Below are 23712 nucleotides of genomic sequence, written 5' to 3' on the forward strand. Positions count from 1 at the left end.
AATAAATATCAAGGTTTGATGAGAAAGAACCAAGAAAAAAACCTAGGAGGAAGAAGCTCTTAGTCCAAATAAGCAGCTCAGTAGAAATAAGCTAATGAGCAAATCTGGGAGGAGAGAGCCGACTCCCCCAGGATGCTGTAGGCAAGTGTTAGACCAACAAGTGTAGTAACTCCAACCTGTCCTCACAAAAATAGGAAGTTACGGCCAGGTACAATGTGAACACTCAGGAGGTTGAGACAGGAGGAATACCTGACCCCTAGAGTTCAAGATCAGCCTGGTAACAGAACAGAAGCCGATCTCAAAATAAATCAGTAAGTAAAACGAACTGAATTAGTGAATAGTCTACACTATTTTTTAGCTTATTGGTGGTCTTACATATAACTCTAAAGAACTTTAAAGAAACACTTCTAATTCATTTCACTACGAATGGGTGTGATGACTAATCTCCACTGTAAACCTTTCAGAATGTCTGCAAGTGTGTTTTCAGGAAGGTTTGACTATGGAGGGAAGAATCACCCTGAATATGGGTGGCACTGATGGACTAGGACCTGGACTCAATAGGAGAAAGCAAGCTCTGCTTCCTGAGGAGATGCTGTGACGGTGCCCCAGGGTCCTGCTGCAGTGACTCCCCACCAAGGGTCTGTGCTCTAACTCTGTCAGATCTTATCACGGCAAACAAGGAAGTCACTGATACTATCCCTTTATCATCCAACAACATCAAACATCAAAAAAAAATCATCAAACATCAAAAATAACATCAAACATCCAAAAAAAGATAGAATAGCCAACCAAACAAAACCAATGACAAAACAAAAGGACCCTAAAACAGGCTCCCGATACTTCAGAATTATCCAAAGTGTTGCCTTCAAATGCAACACCAAGAATGAAGCTCTCTGGAAGAGTTGCTATAGAGAAACACTGTATGTGCTAACAACAGCTCCTAAAAGCATATATTTATAAGATTAAACAAATTCTGAAAGCATTTGGGCAAGATCATGGGATAGAATCTGCCCCTGTGTGATCCAACAAAGGGTTAGGTCAAGAAAAAAAACAGATACTATTTTAAAGAGACAGAGTTTTTCTTCAGAAATTAACAAAAGGGAACTGATGAAATGAGACGCAGGACGGGGGAAAGGCCAGTAAAATGTGCAAAATATAAAAACTGGATGAAAAAGTCAGCCATGTGGAACTCACAAGTCAGTAAGTATATGGAGGGTGAGGTGAACACCTCAGCAAGCCAGGTGGTGGTGGCGCATGCCTTTAATCCCAGCATTTAGGAGGCAGAGGCAAGCAGATCACTGAGTTTAAGGCCAGCCTGGTCTATAAGAACTAGGACTGTTAACACAGAGAAACCTTGTCTCGGGACAGAAAAAAAAAGTTCAGCAGTGAAGAGCACTGGTTGTTCTTCTAGGACTTGGGGTTAATTCCCAGCACCACATGGTGGCTCAGACCATCTGTAACTCCATCTCTAGGGGATCTGATGCCCTCTTCTGGCCTTGATGGACACTGGGCATATACAAGATGGACAGACATACATGCAAGCAAAATAGCCATACATATAAAAATTGGGGGGAGGGGAGTTAAGTGGAAAAAAATACAGACATGAAATTTTAGAGCTGTGCACTTATGAAGTATAATAGTTCTTTAAATCAAATACATAAAGTTTTGATCTTTTAGAGAAAACCCAAAGAAATAGAATTGTACCATCCCAGAATATTACCATAAAAATTAGATCTAGCTTACCTCCTCTTGAATATACTGTAACAGGAAGGGGGAGGCTCTTAAGTTATCCACTGGAATATTGAAGAAACCCTGGATTTCCTTCTGGTGTAAATCCATAGTGATGAGATGAGTTAGACCTTCAAACGTAAACAGGTTAAACACGTCAGCAGTACCACAATACTACAACAATGATTGGGCAAACACTCGAAAACCTGGCACCTCTACTCCTCCTAGTTATAGTAATACGAGATGCATAATTTTTTTTTCTTTTCTTTTTTTTTTGGTTTTTTGAGACAGGGTTTCTCTGTGGTTTTGGAGCCTGTCCTGGAACTAGCTCTCGTAGACCAGGCTGGTCTCGAACTCACAGAGATCCGCCTGCCTCTGCCTCCCGAGTGCTGGGATTAAAGGCGTGCGCCACCACCGCCCGGCGAGATGCATAATTTTCACTTCCATTTCAAGTACAGAGGTAGTGGCTGGAGAGATGGCTCAACAAGTAACTCTTGCAGAGGATGTAAGTTTGGTCCCCAGCACACGCCAGGAGACTCACAACCAGCTATAACTCCAGTTCCAGAGGCTGAGGTCCTCTTTTAGCCTCTAGAAGCTTACACATATGTACATATACGCACACACATACGCAAAAATAAAAATAAGCCCTTAGACATATCAAAGAAGCAGTGCTCGCTCTGGCAGCACACATGCTAAACCTGGAATCATAACAAAGAAGTGCTTTTGAAAGTGCTGTCGCAGCAGATGGCATCTCCCGGAAGTTTCTTTAGCGGGGACGACAAAACCCGATAGTAATACCAAGACCAGGTGCCTCGCCCTTACTGTGTCAGCATTTTGTAGGGTCCAGTGGCTAATACTGTCAACCTGATAGGATTTGCAATCACCTAGGAGATAAGCCTTTGGCATGCTTGTGAGGGTTATTTTGATTACATAGAGGAGACACCACTCCTTGGGCTGGTGTCTGCGGCTGCATAAGGAGTCCAGCATTCACTGCTTTCCTTCCTGACTGCAAAACAAAGTGTGAGGCGCTGCATCAAGGTCCTGCTATTTTACCTTCTGTGCTGAGAAGGCTGCATCTCAGCCTGGGAGTCAGATAAACCTTCCTTCTTAAGTTGCTCTTGTCAGGGTTGTCATAGCAGTGATGTCATTAACTAACATGGCTGAGGGTTCTGGAATTCACATTTTTTTAAAGCCGTATTTTGCTTTTGCCTTCTTTGCAAAGCTACTTGGAAAATATATTCCATAATAAGTGTAAGAAGCAGCGACCTGGGGAAGGTTCATTCCTTTGTTTGCACAAATTTCTGTGATCTGTACCTCCTATCATATACACTCACAAGCACAGAAGTCTGACACATACAATGAGAGCTATGTAAGAATTTACAAACACATAGAAAATACTTAGGCTGTGGAATGAATAGATAACCCACAGGATAGGAGAAAAATCTTTGCCAGCTACATATCAGACATATCAGGGGAGGTGTTATCTAGAATACAAAGAAATGCACAAAATAAATACCAAAAAACCCAAACAAACAAAAAACCAAAATCCCCAAAACACAAACCCCCAAACTGCCAATCAAACAGCAGGCTAATGAACTGACCGAATGGACAGTTCTCAAAAGAAGTCATAAGATGGGCAACAAATATTTTAGTGTTTGACACCTTGAGCGATCAGGGAAACATAAATAACTACTTTCAACTAGGTGTGGTGAGGCACACCTTTAATCCCTTGAGACCGTGTCTCAAAAAAAACCAACCAAACAAAAAAATCCTCCTACCATTAAAAAAAGTTAACTTTGAGATTCAATCTCACCCTAGTCAGATTTGCTGTCAAAGCTGTGGAATAGAAACACTATTCACTGCTACTGGGAGTACAAACTGATGCAGTCGCCACGAAAATCAACGTGGAGAGTTCTCACAAAATCACACATAGAACTACCAGGGCTGCAGAGATGACTTAGATGTTAAGGGCACTGGCTGCTCTTCCAAGAGTTGGTTCCATTCCCAGCACCCACACAGCAGCTGACAAAGGCCTGCAACTCCAGTTCCAGAGGATCCAATGTCCTCTTCTTACCTCCAAGGGCACTGCAAACATGTAGCACACAGACATAGCATAGTCAAAACACAGATAAATATTGAAAAACAAAAGGCTACCATATATCGCAGCTAAACCACTCTTTTGCAGATATGCTCTGCCACACAAATACTTGCATATTCATATATAATGTGGTGCCAGACGGTGGTGGCGCACGCCTAAAATCCCAGCACTCAGGAGGAAGAGGCAGGCGGATCTCTGTGAGTTTGGGGCCAGCCTGGTCTACAAGAGCTACAGACTCCAAAGCTACAAAAACAAACAAACAAAAACAAAACAAAAAACAATAACAACAACAACAAACCCAACCAAAAAACCATATATAGTGCTGCTCTATTCACAACCATGAGAAAACAGAATCGGCCACCGGCCTAGAAGTACAAAAGATGACTAGATAATAAAATTGTGGTACATATAAACAATGGAATTTTATTCAACTGTAAAAAAAATTAAATTTGTAGGAAAATGAATTTGAAGATCATATTAAACAAAGTAATCCAGGCTCAGAAAGACAAATATGCATGTCCTCTCATATGTGGATCCTACCTTTTAATGTTATATGTATGAATATGTATATGTTAGTGTATGGTATGGATTATGAAACTAGAAAGGAAAGAAAGGTACTGAGAAACAGGAAGGGGGTAAAATAGCACAGCTTACTTGAGGAGCTCCAAGACAATGAGAAATCCTGTCTCAGAAAAAAGGTAAATTTCACCTGAGAAACAAGAGCCACAGCTGCCCTCTGGCAAGAGCATGCACACACACCCATGCACTTGCACACACTCATGCACACACACACACACACACACATCTTTAAAATGAATGATGATCCTAACACCATGGAGCAAAAATAAAAAAAGATGAAAACTAATAATCTGTACACTAATTTAGAAAACACGAAAATGTTTTTCAAAAATATTTAGGCTGTTACAACCTGAGAATGTTTAACAGAAAGTAATATACGTGGTAAAATGAAGATGGTTCCCGTAATAGAGTCTAGCAATAAGGTTCAAAGGTGACGGTTTCTCACAAAATTACAAACTGGACTACCAGGGGGTGCAGAGAGGACTTTTTCTCTTTCAAAACTTGAATAGAAACTGAAACTGTCAACACAAATGTTAAACAAGTAATTCAGGAAACAAATGAAACAGAAGTTCTTCTCATTACTTCTTAGGGTGTTGGAAGCAGAATTCTCTGCAGTTTTCTAATTAAACCAGACCCCAGTTTACTGTGGTATGTTTTTCATGATTTCAGATACCCACGGTCCCAAAACACTTAATGACAAGTTCCAAAAAGAAACAATTGATAAGTTTAAACCTCAGGTCACCAGCGATGTGACCAGTCTTGTGATGGTCTTCTCCTCCCCCAGGACAGGGTACTGGTGATGTGATTGCTACCCAGCTGGGATGTGAAATGTAACCATGCAGTATTGCAGGCCAGCACACCTCTCCTGGGAAGGGGACCCACTGTATAAGCTATCTATGTTTAAATGTCTTTAAAAGCTGTCCCACTGTTTGCTCTCAGTCCAGAACTCTAGTCAAGATAATGCTTTGAAATTCCTAAGGTAAAAAACAAATCCGCCACGGTGGTGCACATCTTTAGTTTCCTCCTCTGGAGGTAGAGACAGGCAAACTTCTGAGTTTGAGGTCAGCCTGGTCTACATAGTTAAGTCCCAAGACAGCCAGACATAAAGAGACGGTCTCAAAAAAGAAACAAACGAAGTCAATCTGCCATTCTTACCAGCTTTGCACATCATGGAAGCCAGCAATTTTGAAACAATGGAGCCCCTTTTTCTCATCTTGCACTGCTTGCTATAAGGAAAGTAGGGGATCACGCCGATGATGCTCTTGGCACATGAGGTCTTGCATGCATACACCATGATCAGGAGCTCCATGATAGTGGTGTTCACGTCCCTGAAAGCCGTGGACAGTGTCAGACACTTAGTATGTTACTTATAACTATAAGACAAAGCATTAGACACAAAAAGGACAAATCCCTTTTCTCTCAGAGCTCCATCAGCTCCTGAGCAGACTCCCTCTATTTTCTCACTGCTCTGTAGAGGACCAGTGCCACCATCATTCACCCCTTCTCCTGCCCCTCGTCCCTGTGAACCTCTTCCTCATCATCTCAGTCCTCTGACCCTCTTTGGAGGACACCCCAAGAGAGAAGTCTACAGTTGCCCTCTCCTACTCTTCACCTTCACTCTCTCTCCCATAAATACACCAAAGAAGCTTCAGCATCCAAAATGCTCCCCAGCTTCCATCAAGAGTCTCCAACAAGCCGGGCGGTGGTGGCGCACACCTTTAATCCCAGCACTAGGGAGGCAGAGGCAGGCGGATCTCTGTGAGTTCAAGACCAGCCTGGTCTACAGAGCTAGTTCCAGGACAGGTTCCAAAGCCACAGAGAAACCCTGTCTCAAAAAAAAAAAAAAAAAAAAAAAGAGTCTCCAACATTTGGCTAAATGCATTGGCTAGTCAGTCTTTCCCTTTCTGCTGCCTCTAAGGCAGCTGTTCGCCTGTGCCTACATTAGATGCACAATGTCCCTCTGCCTCCTTGTGATAATTTGAATGAAAATGGCCCGATAGGCTCACAGGGACTAGCACTATTGGGAGATGTGGCCTAGGTGGAGTAGGTTTGGCATTGTTAGAGGAAGTGTGCCTGTCACTGGGGGTGGGCTCTGAGGTCTCCGTTTCTTTCTGTGGCCTGTAGATCCAGATGTAGAACTTTCAGCTCCTTTTCCAGCACCATGTCTGCCTGCGTGCCATATGCTTCCAGAGTTATGAAAATGGACTAAACCTCTGAACTGTAAGGCACCCCAATTAAATGTTTCCTTTGATAAGACTTGCTGTGGTCATGGTGTCTCTTCACAGTAATAGAAATCCCAACTAAGACACTACTGCTTCCTGTGGTTCTTTTCTTGGTTCCCATGGCTCCTGCCACAGTCATTTGTCTTGTCCTCCTTTCCCCTCCATCTCTCAGTTCTGTAAATGCTGGCCACTCTCACAGCCCCATCTCTCGCCCAAGATTCCCTTCTGAAAGCAATCTAACTAACTGGTGCTAGGCGTTTCCATCTCAATGTGAAATCTAACCCATATTAAATGAACTGCTTTTCCCTGAAAATGCCTGCATCTCCAGAAAACCTGTGCCCACCACCTCACTGGCCACACTGCTCCTCAGGCTACTCTGGACAGTTAGGGGTGGCTAGATGCCTCTCTTCACATGGTTTTGCCTTCACTGCTCCACTACTACCCCCACTGGGTGACAGTGGCCTGCTGCTGCTCCCCCTGAAGCCCTCAGTTTACACTCCAAACAGAGCAGCTTGTCTTTAAAGCCCTGAAATGGTTCCCCCTCCACCCACAGCTGCACAGTGCCTCCCAGGGCCCTCTAAGATCTGCTCTCAGTCTCCACCTTGACACCTGCTCCACGTGCCTTCTTTAGACACCCACTCTCCTCTTCACTGAGGCCTGCCTTGTCTGTCCCTTTACCCTCTGACTAGCATCATCCCAACTCTCTCCCATCATTTAAAAAAAAAAAAAACTTTGGCAATTTTAGGATTGAACTTAGGGGCTCTTAAATGCAAGACAACTCCTCTACCGGTAAGTAATAGCTTTAGCACTCCCCATTCTGTGCTATATGTCACAAAGCACTTATTCTACGGTCTATCTGATATCTATCAAATTCTACTTTTTGTTTTGTTTTCTTTGAGAGAAAGGCTAACTATGCAGGCAGGGACTGCCAACCTTTTGACACTGTGATATAATACTGAGGTCTACAAATGTGTTGGGCCATGGATGCATACAACCTATGGCCTACAGGACAAATACACCTTGTCCATGATGCTATTCTGAAACTAATGATCCTTCCGCTTTAGTCTCTGAGTGCTGGTATTGCAGGCATGCACTACCTTGTCTGGTTTATCATGTTCTCTGTGTGTCTTCCCTCGCTAGATCATCTACTGTTCCAAGCACAAAAGCATTTTGCACATGTAAGAGGACCCCAATTATTAAAATTATTCAACAAATATTGTTAATAATAGAATGCCAACATTTGGATGAGAAGGCTGTATTACTATTGAACAAACCTGATCCCAGATGAATTAAAAATACTTTCAGAAAAGCATTCTATAAGGAATAGTAAGCAGGGGAACCATAACAAGGAGACAGTCACCCTGAGGCCAATACTACCACTAACTCAGATAAGCAAATGGATGACAGGAAAACGTCAGTTAATGGACAGGATTGCCTTCATTTAAAATCTGTCCTAGCAGGGGGAGGGAAATGGGAAACGGGGAGCAGTTGGAAATTTTAATTAAAAAAGAATAAAAAAAATGAGAAAAAAAAAATCTGTCCTAGATTTTTAGTAGCTTAAACTAGTCTGTGCTTAAAAGAAGGAGTGCAGTACAACTTAATGGTACGATGCTTGCCCAACAATAGGAGGCACTTAGTCTGATCCCTACTACTGCTATTAATTCATCAGCAAGTTAACCGATCAACACAGTCCAGTAGCCACTGAATGTGACACTATCCAATCCTTAGTCTATCTCTTGGCATCTCAGAAAGAAGATCCTGGTGTACAGGCTTTCTGCAGCCTGGTCAAGACTGAGAACACGTAGAGAGAGAAAGATTTGATCATACATGTGGGCAAAATAGCCACACAAGTAAAATTAAATAAATAAATCTTAAAAAAAAGATTTATTTATTATATAAACAGTGTTCTGCCTGCATGTATGCCTGCTGGCCAGAAGAGAAAGAACACCAGACTTCATTACAGATGGTTGTGAGCCATATGGTTGTTGGGAATTGAACTCAAGACCTCTGGAAGAGCAGACAGTACTCCTAATTACTGAGCCATCTCCCCAGGCCCTAAATAAATAAATCCTAAAAGAAAAAAAAAAGATGGCTAAGAACTGTCCCTAACTCCAATTCTAGGAGATTCAACACCCTTTTGATTTCCATACAAACCAGGACGACATGCAGTACATTTACATACATACACATAAGATAAAAAATACATCTAAGAATACAGAAAGGAGACACAGCTCAGTCGGTAGAGTGCTTGCTAAGCATGCACAACACCCTGGGTTAAATCCTCAGCAGTGCATAAAACTGAGCACAGGGACATGTGCCTGTAGTCTCAGAACTCATGAAGTGGAGGCAGAAGGATCAGCAATTTGCCATTCTTGACAACTGTCAAAGCAAACAATACCAAACACTCAAACACACAAATCCAGAGAAGGGCAGTCACAGTGATATTTGCCTGGGAAGGCTAAGGCAGAGAGATCTCTTGAGACAAAGAGTCTGGGGCTGGCCTGGAAACATATCAAGAGTTGAAAACAAAACAAAGAAAGGATTGAGGGGGCGAGGGGTAAGAAAGTCAGCAGTTTTGGTAGAAAACCTAGCAAAAAGGGGGCTGCAGAGATGGCTCAGTGGTGAAGAGTGCAGGCTCTCCTGGCGTCCAGGAGCATGTGGTACTGCTCTCAGGCTCAGTTCCACTGGATCTGGAGGCTGCTACATAGAAGCTCATGACCATCTTGAACTCTAGTCCCAGGGCATCTGTTACCCTCTTCTGACCTCTGCAGGTACTTAGCACACACATAGTATGCAAATAAACATGTAGGCAAGAACCTCACATAAAATGAAACTAAAGACTAGCAAAAGCACATCAGTTTTAAACTATCTTCTCCTGTGTGGTCAGGTCTTCAGACTGATAGGCGTACCCAACAGGCAGTAAGAAACCACTTACTTTGAAATGGTCTGGATGATAAATACATCTTTTCCCCTCACAGACTCTTGAATTTGGACTCTTGTTTCTAAAAGGAAAAGGAAGGAAAGATATAGTTCAAATTTTTAAGATATATACCAAGTCTGCATTAATTTCCAACCTTGTAAACTACAGAAACCAAGACTACTACCAAACAACAAAACTCACTGACATTAGCATATCGCCATTAGTCATACTTCTGAATCAAATTTAGGCTTCTCCCATCACAGGAAAGCAGTGATGATGTACTCAGTCATCCAGCATCAAATGAAAACTGAGGCATAAACAGTATAGTGTGGGATAAAAGAGGATCAGGGAATATGCCTGCTCTTAAACACCTGTTATTAGCAACAAAGGACAAATCCAGGACAGAACACTCCACAGGGGAAGGTCTGTAACATCAACACTGGAGGAAAAAGGCAATGTGTGGTCCAGCTCTATATCAACAAGAACCACATCAACCTTCTGGGCATAGTGGTGCTTGCCTAGAATTCCAACACTCAAGAAGCTGAGACAGGAGGATACAGAGTTGGAAGCTAGACTGGGCCACAAAGACCAGCAAACAAAACAAAACAAAAAAATTTTAAACATGGAAAAATCCAATCACTTGAAGCTAGGAAACATAAAAATAGCAACAACGACAAAAAACATAATTATAGCTAATGTCTTAAAATGTGACAAAAGCATTCTATTTATGAGCAAGAACTTTTATGTAGGAGATGTGACCAGGTATCTAGGATTAAGTAACATATTCAGATAGTAAAACACCAAACCCATGTGGTAGACATCAATCAGGCCAGTCATGGTACTGTTCTTTCAATTATCTCCTATTGGAAAGATTTCATTAGAATGCTGGCAAACTGGAGATGTAAAATAATTTGCTCAAGACTCTGTGCTCCATTTCACTAACAGAAAAAAAAACAAACAAACAAAAAACAAAACAAAACAACAGGGTGTGGTGATGCCCACTTGTAATGCCAGCATTCAGGAGACTAAGGCAAGAAAATCTCAAGTTTGAAGCTAACCTGGGCTATAAGGAGAGTTCAAGGCCACCCTGGGCTACATAGTAAGTCCATTGGTGCAAAAGTAGCAAGATCATTAGAAAAAAAAATGAGGGTGCTTACAAAAGATTGTGGTGTGCTCCTACAAATGGGCTTTAGAGTCAAGGTATCTGGATCTAAACCCTGACACTGCTACTTGTGAGACTTTATACAACCCCTGACCCAGGTTTTCAGAATCTGTGAACAGTAAGGAATACAGAAGTTAGTTTCTCTGAATAAACTAAGGCTTTCCCATCTCATTACTCCTAAGCTGGGGAGTGAACCAACCTGCCTTGTCCCATAGCCCCATCCTCCCATAGCACTCCCTCATCCAGTCTCCCTGAAGAGAACCCCCCAGATTTCAATCATGCTCTGCTCTGTAACCATCATCTTAGAGGAGGACAGCAGCAGTACTGGTTGAGAGCTTTCTAAGACTTAAATACCAGACAAAATCCTGTAGTGAGGACAGAGAGAGAATGAGTGTTTACTGAGCACCTACTATGTGTCAGAAGATTATGTCAAGTACAGAGATTATCCCATTTATGACTACCCAAGGATAAGGAGTAAGATTCTCATGTCCATGTAAGTCGACCACTACCCTTGCTAGAAGAATTTCACTAAGAATGCCCACCATTCTAAAGAAATGTCAAGGGGGCTGGGAGATGGCTCAGCAGTTAAGAGCACTGCCTGCTCTTCCAGAGGTCCTGAGTTCAATTCCCAGCAACCACATGGTGGCTCACAACCATCTACAGTGAGATCTGATGCCCTCTTCTGGCCTGCCAGCATATATGCAGGCAGAATACTGTACACATAATAGAGAAATAAACCTTTAAAAAAAAAGATTAAATAACATTTCTTTTTTTCTTTCTTTTTTTTTTTTTTTTGGTTTTTCGAGACAGGGTTTCTCTGTAGCTTTGGTGCCTGTCCTGGAACTAGCTCTTGTAGACCAGGCTGGTCTCGAACTCACAGAGATCTGCCTGCCTCTGCCTCCCGAGTGCTGGGATTAAAGGCGTGTGCCACCACCGCCCAGCCTAAATAACATTTCTTGCAACTATTTTCTAGAAACACTTTAAGGCATTAACTCTTTGCTTTACAGGAACTAAATAACCAGCAGGTAGGATGCACGAGGTCCTGGGTTTAATAAAGCAGCACATATTGCATGGGTGTACATGTAATCGTGCACATGCCCACATACCTACAAACTAAACGTTACCAACAGCAAAATAACCTCTACCAACAGTTAACTAACATTTCCATACAGCTGACCAGCTGGTTACATACTTATGCAGTATTTATTGAATGAGATCTAAGAACCAGCATTCAATCCTACATGTAACTTGCACCAGGGATATTTCTATATAGTATTAGTAAAGATTAAAAACCAGATCGTCCACCTGGTCTGCCTGACTTCCTGCTATCAGAACTGACTAGATAACTGGATCTAACTGTCTGGCACACAAGGATAACTTGATGACCCATTACACCACATCCTGTAAGAAGATCCACAAGATATACGTCCAAGGAAGCTCACCTCTGTTAGGTTCCTGGTAAACCTGCACTTTGCCCATCTCCACCCCCAGCCGCCTAGAGAAGAGAAAGGGGGAAAAGCTGAGAAGGCAACAGAATAGACCCAACATCTTTACTATTAGAGATGACTTATAAGTTGACAAAAATAAAAGTTATTCTAATTGTGAACTAAAGTAAATATTATATCATATCTGTTTGTTGCCTACCCGATCTCACCCCATGACCACCCATGGCCTATGCAATCTGGCTCTCCTGCTTCACAGGCCATCTTCTTAGTGCTCCGGCCCCACAGCCCATGTTCCCCATAGGTACCAATACCTCCTACATGCCACAGGACTTGGAACTGTTGCTCTCTCTGCACAGAGGGGTGGGCTCCACTCCAACCTTCATGTGATGGCTTATTGGGATCTCTCAATTCCTAGACATCCCTTGGTTTAAAAGCTAAATTAGACTATTCTACCCCATTTGTATGCCCTCACTGCCTTCTTTTTTTTTTTTTTTTTTTTTTTTTTTTGGTTTTTTGAGACAGGGTTTCTCTGTGGTTTTGGAGTCTGTCCTGGAACTAGCTCTTGTAGACCAGGCTGGTCTCGAACTCACAGAGATCCGCCTGTCTCTGTCTCCCGAGTGCTGGGATTAAAGGCGTGCGCCACCACCGCCCGGCCCTCACTGCCTTCTTTACCACCCGAAATTACCTAGTTGGTTGTCTTATCTTGCCTGTCTGGCTCCCATACTAAAATGTAAATTACATGAAAAGAAAGTGTTTGACTGGCCTGCTCATAGCTCACAACATCCAGATCAAGGTTTTTTGGTTTGGTTTGGTTTTGGTTTTGGTTTTTCAAGACAGGGTTTCTCTATAGCTTTGGAGCCTGTCCTGGAACTAGCTCTGTAGACCAGGCCAGATCAAGGTTTTATGTATAGCAGAGATTTGATATATGTTAAATCAGTTTGTAAAAATAACACTAAACTATAAGCTAACTATTTTCGTACACTGCATTCACTCCTGTCTGCTAGACTCCAAGAATTTGTCTACAGTGGTGCCTACCACACTCCCAGGAGTTATGGTCACTCACATAACAGGAGCCCTGAGTATATTCAGATGATATGCAGGTTAGTTATGCCTGCTTTTGAGCTTGACAATCAGCGACAGTCTGATTATCAAATTTAAAATATCACAGTGCATATGGATTTGACTGGTAAAACTGGAACTCACTCAGCAATTTTCTTTGAAAGCTCCATACAGGAGGAATTGGAATTTGCTGAAAACAACACCAGACCTCCTTTGGTTATGTTCATCTTGGTTTCTAATTCAGGAGGCGCCACACAAAACATCAAAACCTTCTTAGCTTTCCACGTCTCAGAGCCTGGAAGAAAAGAGTACAGATAAAGATCACCACATATAAACACATCAGAGCAGATTTTGTCTGTACACAAAGAATGGCTTCAGCAGAGGGCAAACAGCTGCCGCCATAACGGTGGCTTTTATCTTAAGGGAGATGGGCAAGAACAGCCCTTGGAGTTTAAGACTGCAAAAGGCACCACAGTTTCATTACTTTTCATGCCCACTGGGAATAAACGATAAACTTACAAGAAAGGCGGAGCTGAAGAGCTCAGTGCTTTACTGTTTGCTGCTTAAAGTCAATTATGGACAACCTCCTGTTATTCTCTGACAACCAAATTCCTCCTGGATTAACACAGAAACATGGCAGAGCCATTAGCAAGGACACGAACTAGCTGATCCTTAAACAAAGAATAAATGGCCCAGATCTTCAATAATACCTGCTCCCCACACTCCCACCCTGCAGCTGCTCTGTGTCACATCCAAAATTTAACTTGTTGATGATGGAGGTGGTTTTGTGATTAAGAGCACTGGCTGCTCTTCCAGAGGACCTTCATTCAATTCCTAGCACCCACACAAAGGCTCATAACTGTTTGTAACTCCAGTTCTAGGGATCCAACACCCTCGGCACCAGGCAAGCATAAGGTGCAGATATAAATAAAAATTTAATAATAATAATAATTATAAGAATCACTGGGCATAGCAGGGAATACCTTTAATCTTAGCACTTGGGAGGCAGAGGCAGGACAATCTCTGTGAGTTTGAGATCACCCTGGTCCACAGAACCAGTTCTATGATGGCCAGGGCTACAAAGAGACTCTGCTTAAATAAATAAATAAACTTGTTCTGTTCCTTCTCAACTGCAACAAGGCTGACTAGATAATAGTGTTTGTAGGAGACGTACATAGTGGGGCCCCAGTGACAGACATCAGAACAGGAATAGGGCCTAGTCTAAAGGTGACCTTAACCTTCTCTGGGCTGAGTCCTCCTCTCACAGCAAGTGCAAGATTGGGTGGAAGATGTCCAAGCCCACACATCCTTTTCTCCTCCTCTTCCTTTGTTTACTCAGCTTAGCTAGCTCTTGGGGGACTGGGGCAGCTGTTTTCTTGTTTTGTTTTAGTTTTTAAATTTTTATTATGCAAATTAAAATATTTATTATGCAATAAACCACAAATACCTCTTCCTAGTAAAAACCAGAGACAGCATCACTAAGACGGAATTCACCAGCACCACCCTGGCTCTTCCAGGACTCCTCCCCTGGCAGTTAAGGTTCTTCAGCATAACAAGCACATTGCCTCAGGCATTTCCCACACATTCAGACACTTGAACTCTACAAAAATATGGAAAAACACTTTCAGTGTTTCTAATACTAAAAAGGATCATTGTGAATATCTCTAAGTTGCTTGTTCGCCAAACTTGAGTCACAGGACAACCGAGTCTGTTCTTCCTAACTGCTGCCTGGACTTGAGTGTGGCTCTGTTGTTGTCAGAATGCCATTATCTGAGACAGGCTTCATACACAAGCAGTGGGACCACTTGGACCTAGGCAGCTCAGAGCAGCTCTACCAGTAGGCTAGGAGCACTCTGTAGCAGAGCACCCTTTAGGAGACATTCCAAATGGGAAGCCGAAGGTTCCATCACAGGCTACAGGGCAATTTCCCTTAAACTGACAAGTCACAAACAGAAATGTCTGCAGTCAACCAACTAGTGCTGGTAAGGAGTCCACTGGAGAGAACTGCGGAAAGCAGCTGTGGACCAGGGCTCCCCGAATACTGCTCCGCTAAGACCAGTCCTTCCACAGCCTGCTTCCATAAAACACAGCCAGCTCACTTGTTTACCAACTGTTCCTAGATATGCTGAGCACAGCCACAAAGCTTGAATTGTCCCTTCTGTAAAAAGTATTTCGATCCTGGCTTTCAGAGAATGCAGCTCAGCTTCAAAACCCTGGGTGGTGGGAAAGAAGCCCTAACACTGGCAAGGCTGGAGGGATGGCTGAGGTTACTGGGCTCCCAGCAGGCACATGGCAGCTCACACCAGTCCTGGTTACCTACTAAACTCAGTAATACGCACAGGAGGGCTACCTTTCTATGCCCCTCTACTTCAGTAAGAAGCTCCTAAATAACAACACAAGAGATCCTGAGAGGATGTGGACCAGCTCTGAGAAGTACTTCAGCCTCTCTCTGCTAGATCTATAGGATTCAGTCCTTGTGTCTGGAGTCCACATCTCTGAGATCAATCACCCCAAATTCTGCCTTAGAACTGGTCTTCCTCTCCTTGTAGCCTCGTTCTTTCCTTGAAGATTTAAAAGTCTTCATTCACACAACAGCCCAGCCTCTCTTAACCATGTGTCCCCCCAGGACCTCTCCTGAAGACTTTCTGTGTTTCAAATGCACACAGAAGACGGCCTGGTCTCCAAAGCTTCTAAAGTCAAACTGTGGCACAAGGGCCGGGGTGTAGCTTAATGGTCTAAGACTTGCCTGTCATGAGCTTGGGCTCCATGTCAAATCCCCATGTACGCCCACCCTTGAACAGCGGGGATGGGCAGGGCATGCACCTAAAGGGCAGAAGAATCACTGTGACTGCCCAACTCACATGCTCTTCACCTCTAAGGGCAATCACTGGTTCCATTCTCCCTCACTCTGTAAGAAATTCTGTGGTTTTTGGATTTGAGACAGACAGGCTCTATGTAGCCCCGGCTGGCCTGGAACTCACCATGAAGGTATGCTTTAGACTCACAGATACCAACCTGCCATGGCCCCCCGAAAGCTGGGACTGAAGGTGTGCATGCACCAAGAGCAGCCTCCATCTATGAAATGCTTCCTATCAGGCTTGGGGTCTCTGGGAGGTGCCATTAGCACAAAGTGTCAGCATGAATAAGAGGACAGAGAACGTTCCCACCCTTCCCCCATATGCCATAATTACTGTAGTAATATGAGCGGCGGGGCTGCTTCCCCGGCACCCGGCCGCCCGCATGGCTTATGCCCCAAAATAATTACATGGAAACTGTATTCTTTTAAACACTGCCTGGCCCATTAGTTCCAGCCTCTTATTGGCTAGCTCTTACATATTGATCTAACCCATTTCTAATATTCTGTGTAGCACCATGAGCTGGCTTACCAGGAAAAATCTTAACCTGCGTCTGTCTGGAGTGGATGAATCATGGTGACTCACTGACTCGGCTTCTTTCTCCCAGCATTCTGTTCTGTTTACTCCACCCACCTAAGGGTTGGCCTATCAAATGGGCCTAGGCAGTTTCTTTATTAATTAACCAATGAAAGCAACAGATTAATACAAGACCCACCTCCATCAAATTACTGTTGTGTTTAACCTAAACTTACTCTAGAATATGTGAAAATTATTTATGCATGGGTGAAAACACATCTTTTCCAGAAAATCTCAACACCTTTTAAGGAGCAGATAGATCACAGCCATCTCTCTGAATGAGATAATCGTCAGGTCTCCTGAAGGAGAGCCCTTGCTTAGATGGATTTACTATTTCAAAACCAGCATCAACACTCATGCTAGAATTAGGAAGCCTCACACAGTGCGTGCTATGTCCCCTTTAAAGCATCCACTATGTAACCAACCTTCTAAAGAGAGCTTGTAATCCAAGAGGCCTGGGCCACATCTTGGGCTCACTGGACTCCAAGACAATAAAGACAGAGGCTTGGTAACAGCCTCCCCACCAACACTGAAAGTTAAGGCAGCAGAGGGTCAACCAATGCACGCTGAATAAAGCCTCCCTTCGGGGACAATAATTAGCAAACAGAACTGAAAGTCACATGTTAACAAAAGTATACGGAAGTTACTTTTATTAGTGAGATATACCTCGCTCCAAGAGAATCTGCTGCAGTGGTAGAGCGTTTGCCTATCATATACAGGGCCTAGGTTCAACTCCAGTATGGGAAAAAAGCTGAAACCAATGAGATAGACTGGTGGTGGACCTTAGTGAATAGTGGGTGCTTTGTGCAGCAGGCCTGGGTTCAACCAACACCAAAAATCAAAAGTACAAAATGAAATTCTGAAAAACTGGAGGGCAGCCGGGCGGTGGTGGCGCACGCCTTTAATCCCAGCACTCCGGAGGCAGAGGCAGGCGGATCTCTGTGAGTTCGAGACCAGCCTGGTCTACAAGAGCTAGTTCCAGGACAGGCTCCAAAACCACAGAGAAACCCTGTCTCGAAAAACCAAAAAAAAAAAAAAAAAACTGGAGGGCAGAGCTTAAATTCTTCTGCAGTGCCTGGCGTTTTGTGCACCTATCATGAGAACGCTCTCATATGGCCAACGGTATATATTTCTGAGTTTCTATTTCTTGGGGACAACTTGAAGAAGCAGGAACTAGATTTAAAATTATTTTAAACCTGGGGAAGTAAACGTTTTAATCTTATTTAATGTGCATGGGTGTTTTACCTGCATGTTTGTCTGTACGCATGAGCCTGGTACCCTTGGAGGCCAGAAGAGGGTGTCAGATTCTGTGAGACTGGCATTAGAGGTGGTTGTGGGCTGGCACTGAGTCGGCCACACATACCCCTAGCCCCACATCTGGGGAGGTAGCTTTAATAAGAAAATGGGTTTGAATGAGAACCCTAAGAGAGACATACATGGATCTAATTTATATGGGAAATAGAAAAGGGTAAGATCTCCTGGGTAAATTGAGAGCATGGGGACCATGGGAGAGGGTTGAAGGGGAGGGGAGAAGAAGGGAGGGGAGCAGAGAAAAATGTAGAGCTTAATAAAATCAATTAAAAAAACCCAAGAAAGCCGGGCGGTGGTGGCGCATGCCTTTAATCCCAGCACTTAGGAGGCAGAGGCAGGCGGATCTCTGTGAGTTCGAGACCAGCCTGGTCTACAAGAGCTAGTTCCAGGACAGGCTCCAAAACCACAGAGAAACCCTGTCTCGAAAAACCAAAAAAAAAAAAAAAAAAAAAAAAAAACAAACCCAAGATGGGTTTGTCATTACTTTCCATACTCTTTAACGAAATCACAGTACGTAAAAGCTTCTCCGACTTTTCAGCCTCTTACTCAGGACACTGGCCCCAAATGGACAGCGCTCAGTCTGCTTTGTGCTACAGTTCTTTGCATACAATAATAGGTTGCATGACACTGGGTCACACAAAACATAACCTGGCAACCTGATCTCCACAAACAGAATCAGACAAATACCTAGATTTTGCAATGTCTATCGCAAACATACCTTACTCAGAAAAGACCCATTTTAAGTGCTAAAGAAAGAACATTGTGGTTTTTTTTTTGGGGGGGGGGAGTTGTCGATTTTTGGAATTTATCCCAAGTAGAGAGCTATGGTCAATAATGGAAACTGCAAGGTTTGTATTGTTTTTTACGATTTTGTAGCCCTATCTTTTTTTTTTTTTTTCGAGACAGGGTTTCTCTGTGGTTTTGGAGCCTGTCCTGGAACTAGCTCTGTAGACCAGGCTGGTCTCGAACTCACAGAGATCCGCCTGTCTCTGCCTCCCAAGTGCTGGGATTAAAGGCGTGCGCCACCACCGCCCGGCCTCTGTAGCCCTATCTTATCTGGCCTGGAATAAGCAGACCGGTCACGACCTTCCACTTGCCTCAGGAATTAAGGGGTGGGTCACCAGGTCTCACAAACCGCAAAATTATTTAAGAGCAGAAACACTGGCTCTATCTTAAATCTCAGGATAGCTAATAAATATAATGTTCATATATACGCAAATACTGGGTGACAATGGTACAAATCAGCGCAGTTACAGGAAAAGGACAAGACGGGTGTCCTACAGTGGGGCTCAATAGCATGCATTGATTATTTTTATTTGTGCATTTAAATTTTTCAGCACTAGGACAGGGCTGGCTCAAAGGCAGGCCGCTTGCATAGTTTGCAGCACCTTGCGTTCGGCCCCAGCACCGAAAGGGGAAAAAAAAGAAAAAAACCGTAGATACTAGAATTTACACTTCCTCAGGCCTCAAAGCCCGGCTCGGTATTTTCATATCCCTCACAAAAGCTAAACACCCAAATTGCGGCAACATCAAAATAAGAAAAATCCTTATCAACAATAAAAAAACATTTTCGGGTAGAGTATCTTATACCACTCCTCGCTTCTCCTACGTCTGAGTGGAGTACAATTATTCTTTTCCCGACCACTAAGGTCGGTCGAGCCGAACACGATGCTCCGGGCTCGCCGGGCAGCAGTCCGCCCGCCGCGGCTCCCGCCCGCCTACCTGGTCCCGACCCCAGCCCGGCCCGCCGCAGCCTCGGCTGCCGAAGGAAGAGAGGACAGCGCTCCGCACGCCGTCTTACAGCAAAATGGCGACCCAAGCGCGAGAAAGGCGTCCGAGACTGCGAGGCCAGGGGCGGGGCCTGGGGCAACTGGCTGGAGAGGGCGGGGCCTTAGGGGCGTGGTCAGAAGGGAGAGGGGCGGGGCAGGAGGTGTGGTAGAAGTAGGCACGACACTTGATGCTGTGGGCGTGGCCCGCCGGAGTGGGAGGGGAAACGTGTTGTGGGCGTGGCTCAGCGAATGAGAGGGATTTTTTGAGTGGGCGTGACCAGACTTGAGGGACAGGAAAGGAGGCGGGGCCCAGAGCAGGCACTCAGACCAAGAGTTCGGCCAGGATTGTGGGCGTGGCCCGCCCAGGAGGGGTAGGAAAGAGAGGTGGGAGGGAGGGAAGGGAGAATGAGAGTGGGCGTGGTCAGAAGTATGGCGACTTAGCTGACCAGAGAGATGTGGTGGGAGGTGAAAGTAAGTTGGCCACTGGTTGCACGGATTCTAAGTGTGGACCTCGTGAGTATGAAGGTTTAGATTTATAGATTCTGGCTGGGTTCAAGTCTTTTCTGGTTTGCAAACTTGAACCAAGTCGTCTCTTTGGTGCCCTTTCCTCTTCTGAGAAAGGGATGACAGCAATACCCGCATCTCGTGGGGTTGTGAGGATTAAGAAATCCGCAAACCTTTCAGCATGGTTCTTGTCATACAGTCGATACTAAGTTATCATTGTTGTTATTGTTATCCTCTTCGTTGTCCCTTTCTCCCTTTATTATAGAAGAATTGGTTCGGTGTTTGGTATGTATACTGCTTCTCCAGAGCACCTGCGCTTGGTTCCCAGCACCAATATCAGGCAGCTCTCAACTGCCTGTAACTCTAGCTCCAAGAGGATCTGATGTCTCTGACCTCCTCAGACACTTGCACTCACTTGTATATACCCACACAGAGACATACATATGCATAATTAAAAATAACAATTTTTTTTTCAAAAAAGAATTTGTTTAGGCTCTCACTTTGTAGTCCTGACTAGCTTGGAACTCAGAGACCCACCTGTCTCTGCCTCCCTGGTGCTAGAAGTGTGGCCACTGCCCTCAGCAAATTGATTGCTGTCGATACAATATCATTGATGGTGATCCCTTATCATTTATAACATAGTAACAAACAGGTAACACACGCCAGGCATCAGACCATTTACATACATTTATATATAATTTACATAAATGAGTATAAACAGTAACTTCAAGAGATGGGGTAAGACTTATCTCCATTTTAACAGCTGTGGGAACTAAGCTTCTGGTAAAAGCCATTGGACAGATACCACCCACACTGCCTGGCTCCACATCAACACTTCGTGACCCCCATGCCACCCACCATACCACCTCCAGTTCACAAGCGAGACAAGCAGACATTTATTGGAGGGTGCCTAGGTAGCTAGAATATAATTATCAGAAGGCCAATGATGGTTAGAGTTCATTGGGGGGCACGTGGGAAGCTAGAATTCATTGGCAGTGTGTGTGTGTGTGTGTGTGTGTGTTTTGGTTTTTTCGAGACAGGGTTTCTCTGTGGTTTTGGAGCCTGTCCTGGAACTAGCTCTTGTAGACCAGGCTGGTCTCGAGCTCACAAAGATCTACCTGCCTCTGCCTCCCGAGTGCTGGGATTAAAGGCGTGCACCACCACCGCCCGGCTTGTGCACCACCACCGCCCGGCTTCATTGGCAGTGTGAATGAAAACTCCTGACAAGAAGCTGTGCCTGCCTGCTGCCTGCCCGCCTGCCGCGCCTGCCCGACTGACTGACTAGGATTTCAGTCCTGTGGAGAGACTGGGATGTTATAGATCCAGAGGCTAGTTACCTCATTTCAGGCTAGCTCTAGCCCCCCGAAACAGCCATTTCTTGCTCACCTTTGTGTCTGAGCTAACATCTTGTGACTTAATAGAAAGAAACCTTTTGGAATCTGTAATTTATCTGCTGGCGTTCTTAGCTTTTGGGTTGGTGGAAGGAAGGCTCTGATAAACTCAGAAAAGCCTCTGCCATCCTGCTGTAGCTGCCTCTCTGATGCACCCACCAATATATTTTAAACTTGACTTAATGACTTTCTTTGTTCTGTAAAACTGTAGAAACTTCATAAAACCTAGAAAATGGAATTTAGGGAAACCTACACCTATGTTCCTGGGCCATGGGCCATGGTCACTCAGAATGGCTCCAGAGTAAACTGTCCTCACTGTCCTCGTAAGATGAGAGTTATGGTTTTTTTTTTTTTTTTTTTTTTTTTTTTTTGGTTTTTCAAGACAGGGTCTCTCTGTAGCTTTGGAGCCTGTCCTGGAACTAGCTCTTGTAGACCAGGCTGGCCTCGAACTCCCAGAGATCCGCCTGCCTCTGCCTCCCGAGTGCTGGGATTAAAGGTGTGCGCCACCACCACCTGGCTATTGTTGCTGGACTTTTGATAGCTGCACCTTTCTTGGTAGTCAGCGTCAAGAGGAGAAAGTGGCCAAGTAAGGGAATAGATCTTGGTGATTAGCTTTAGGACTGTAATCTAACAGTTCTTAGCAAGGGGGAAGGGTAAAGGCAAAACCTGTCAGCGCCATGTTTGCCATGCTTGGCCTTCAGCAAGGCCTGAGAGGTCACATTTGCAGTATTCACTGACGCCTCTTCTACAGGACACTTTGATGGAAACAGGCTCTCTTGTATCAAGACTTGACACGGACTCTCATAGTAGCCAAGGATGACCTTCAACCTAAGATCTTCCAACAGCAGGATTTTCTGCCTTCCGTTTAGGACACACCCTTGGGGAGTGGCAGATTTTACTCCATCCCGCATTTGTTTACTTGCATTTGTTGGGGTGTGGATGGAACTGGCCAATTAAGGCAAGCCATCCCTTTCAGCACGGTGGTTTGCTCCTTCCTAAGCGTGGGCAGCCCGCTAAGCCAATCGCAACGCAGGAGTCCTTGCTCTGGCCCTGCAGCGAAGGCTCCTCCTTTCCAGTTTACATTCTGGAGCCACCACCGATTCTTCGCCAGAGGAAACCCTCAGAGGAAGACAGGAGAGGAAGTGGGTATACAAACAGTGCTCTCAGTAGAGCTGACGCAGAACTCTGAAATCAGCCCTCCCGGGACTGCTCCGAAGCCAGGGTTGGTTTTCACCCCTGTGGACACGCAGCCTGAAGCCTGATCTTCCATTCCTGCCCTAAAGGCGCTCACTTCCTTTTGCTGTCCACTCCGCCCGCCCCCCAACTCTCCCTACCACTTTATTTCCCTTTAAGTCGTTTAAACCAAGTCCTTCACAAATAAATCTGTCTCGGCCTGGAGCCACACCCACATGCAAATCGTTCACGTGCTCAATAATCCCTTGTGGCAAATGTTTGGGATTTCTGGGTTTTTGTTTTGAAGGATCCGTATTTACATAGTGAGACACCTTAAGATCAGGCTTAAGTCTAAACTCAGAATTTACTTTTATACCATATTTCAAATGTAACTTTGTGTATGAGACAAAGTTTTCCCACCACAAATATTTATTTTTACTGATATTTATTGAGCTCTACATTTTTCTCTGCTCCCCTCCCTGCCTCTCCCCTCTCCCCTTCAATCCTTCCCCAAGGTCCCCATGCTCCCAATTTACTCAGGACATCTTGTCTTTTTCTACTTTCTACTTCCCATGTAGATTAGAGCTATGTAAGTCTCTCTTACTGTCCTCATTATTGTCTAAGTTCTCTGCGGTTTGTGGTTTGTAGGCTGGCTTTCTTTGCTTTATGTTTAAAAACCACCTATGGGTGAGTACATGTGATAATTGTCTTTCTGTGTCTGGGTTACCTCACTCAATATAACGTCTTCTAGCTCTATCCATTTTCCTGCAAAATTCAAGCTGTCATTTTTTTCTGCTGTGTAGTATTCCATTGTGTAAATGTACCACATTTTCCTTATCCATTCTTCGGTCGAGGGGCATTTACGTTGTTTCCAGATTCTGGCTATGACAAACAAAGCAGCTATGAGCACACATCCTTGT

At 44.3% G+C, this 23712-nt stretch overlaps 1 protein-coding gene across 5 annotated transcripts in view; it reads right to left on the minus strand.

The window, feature by feature from the left end:
- Nucleotides 1-19766, minus strand: part of Prpsap2 (phosphoribosyl pyrophosphate synthetase associated protein 2) — a 38689-nt gene extending 18923 nt beyond the window's left edge. Inside the window, exons 1-8 of one of the 5 annotated variants that reach the window (XM_057775384.1) lie at nucleotides 19678-19756; nucleotides 14661-14813; nucleotides 13733-13828; nucleotides 13358-13508; nucleotides 12152-12204; nucleotides 9563-9629; nucleotides 5561-5733; nucleotides 1744-1859 (exon numbers count right to left, since the gene is read on the minus strand). In XM_057775384.1, coding sequence (XP_057631367.1) covers nucleotides 1744-1859; nucleotides 5561-5733; nucleotides 9563-9629; nucleotides 12152-12204; nucleotides 13358-13476 — 528 coding nt within the window. In that variant the 5' untranslated portion in view covers nucleotides 13477-13508; nucleotides 13733-13828; nucleotides 14661-14813; nucleotides 19678-19756. Of the gene's footprint in view, nucleotides 1-1743; nucleotides 1860-5560; nucleotides 5734-9562; nucleotides 9630-12151; nucleotides 12205-13357; nucleotides 13509-13732; nucleotides 13829-14660; nucleotides 14814-17069; nucleotides 17111-19677 lie in introns of those variants that run through there. The other 4 variants (XM_057775385.1, XM_057775386.1, XM_057775387.1 and 1 more) reach the window with 4 other exon arrangements.
- Nucleotides 19767-23712: the final 3946 nt, after the last annotated feature.

The sequence above is a fragment of the Chionomys nivalis genome, chromosome 7 (genome assembly GCF_950005125.1).
Source record: "Chionomys nivalis chromosome 7, mChiNiv1.1, whole genome shotgun sequence".
NCBI lineage: Eukaryota > Metazoa > Chordata > Mammalia > Rodentia > Cricetidae > Chionomys > Chionomys nivalis.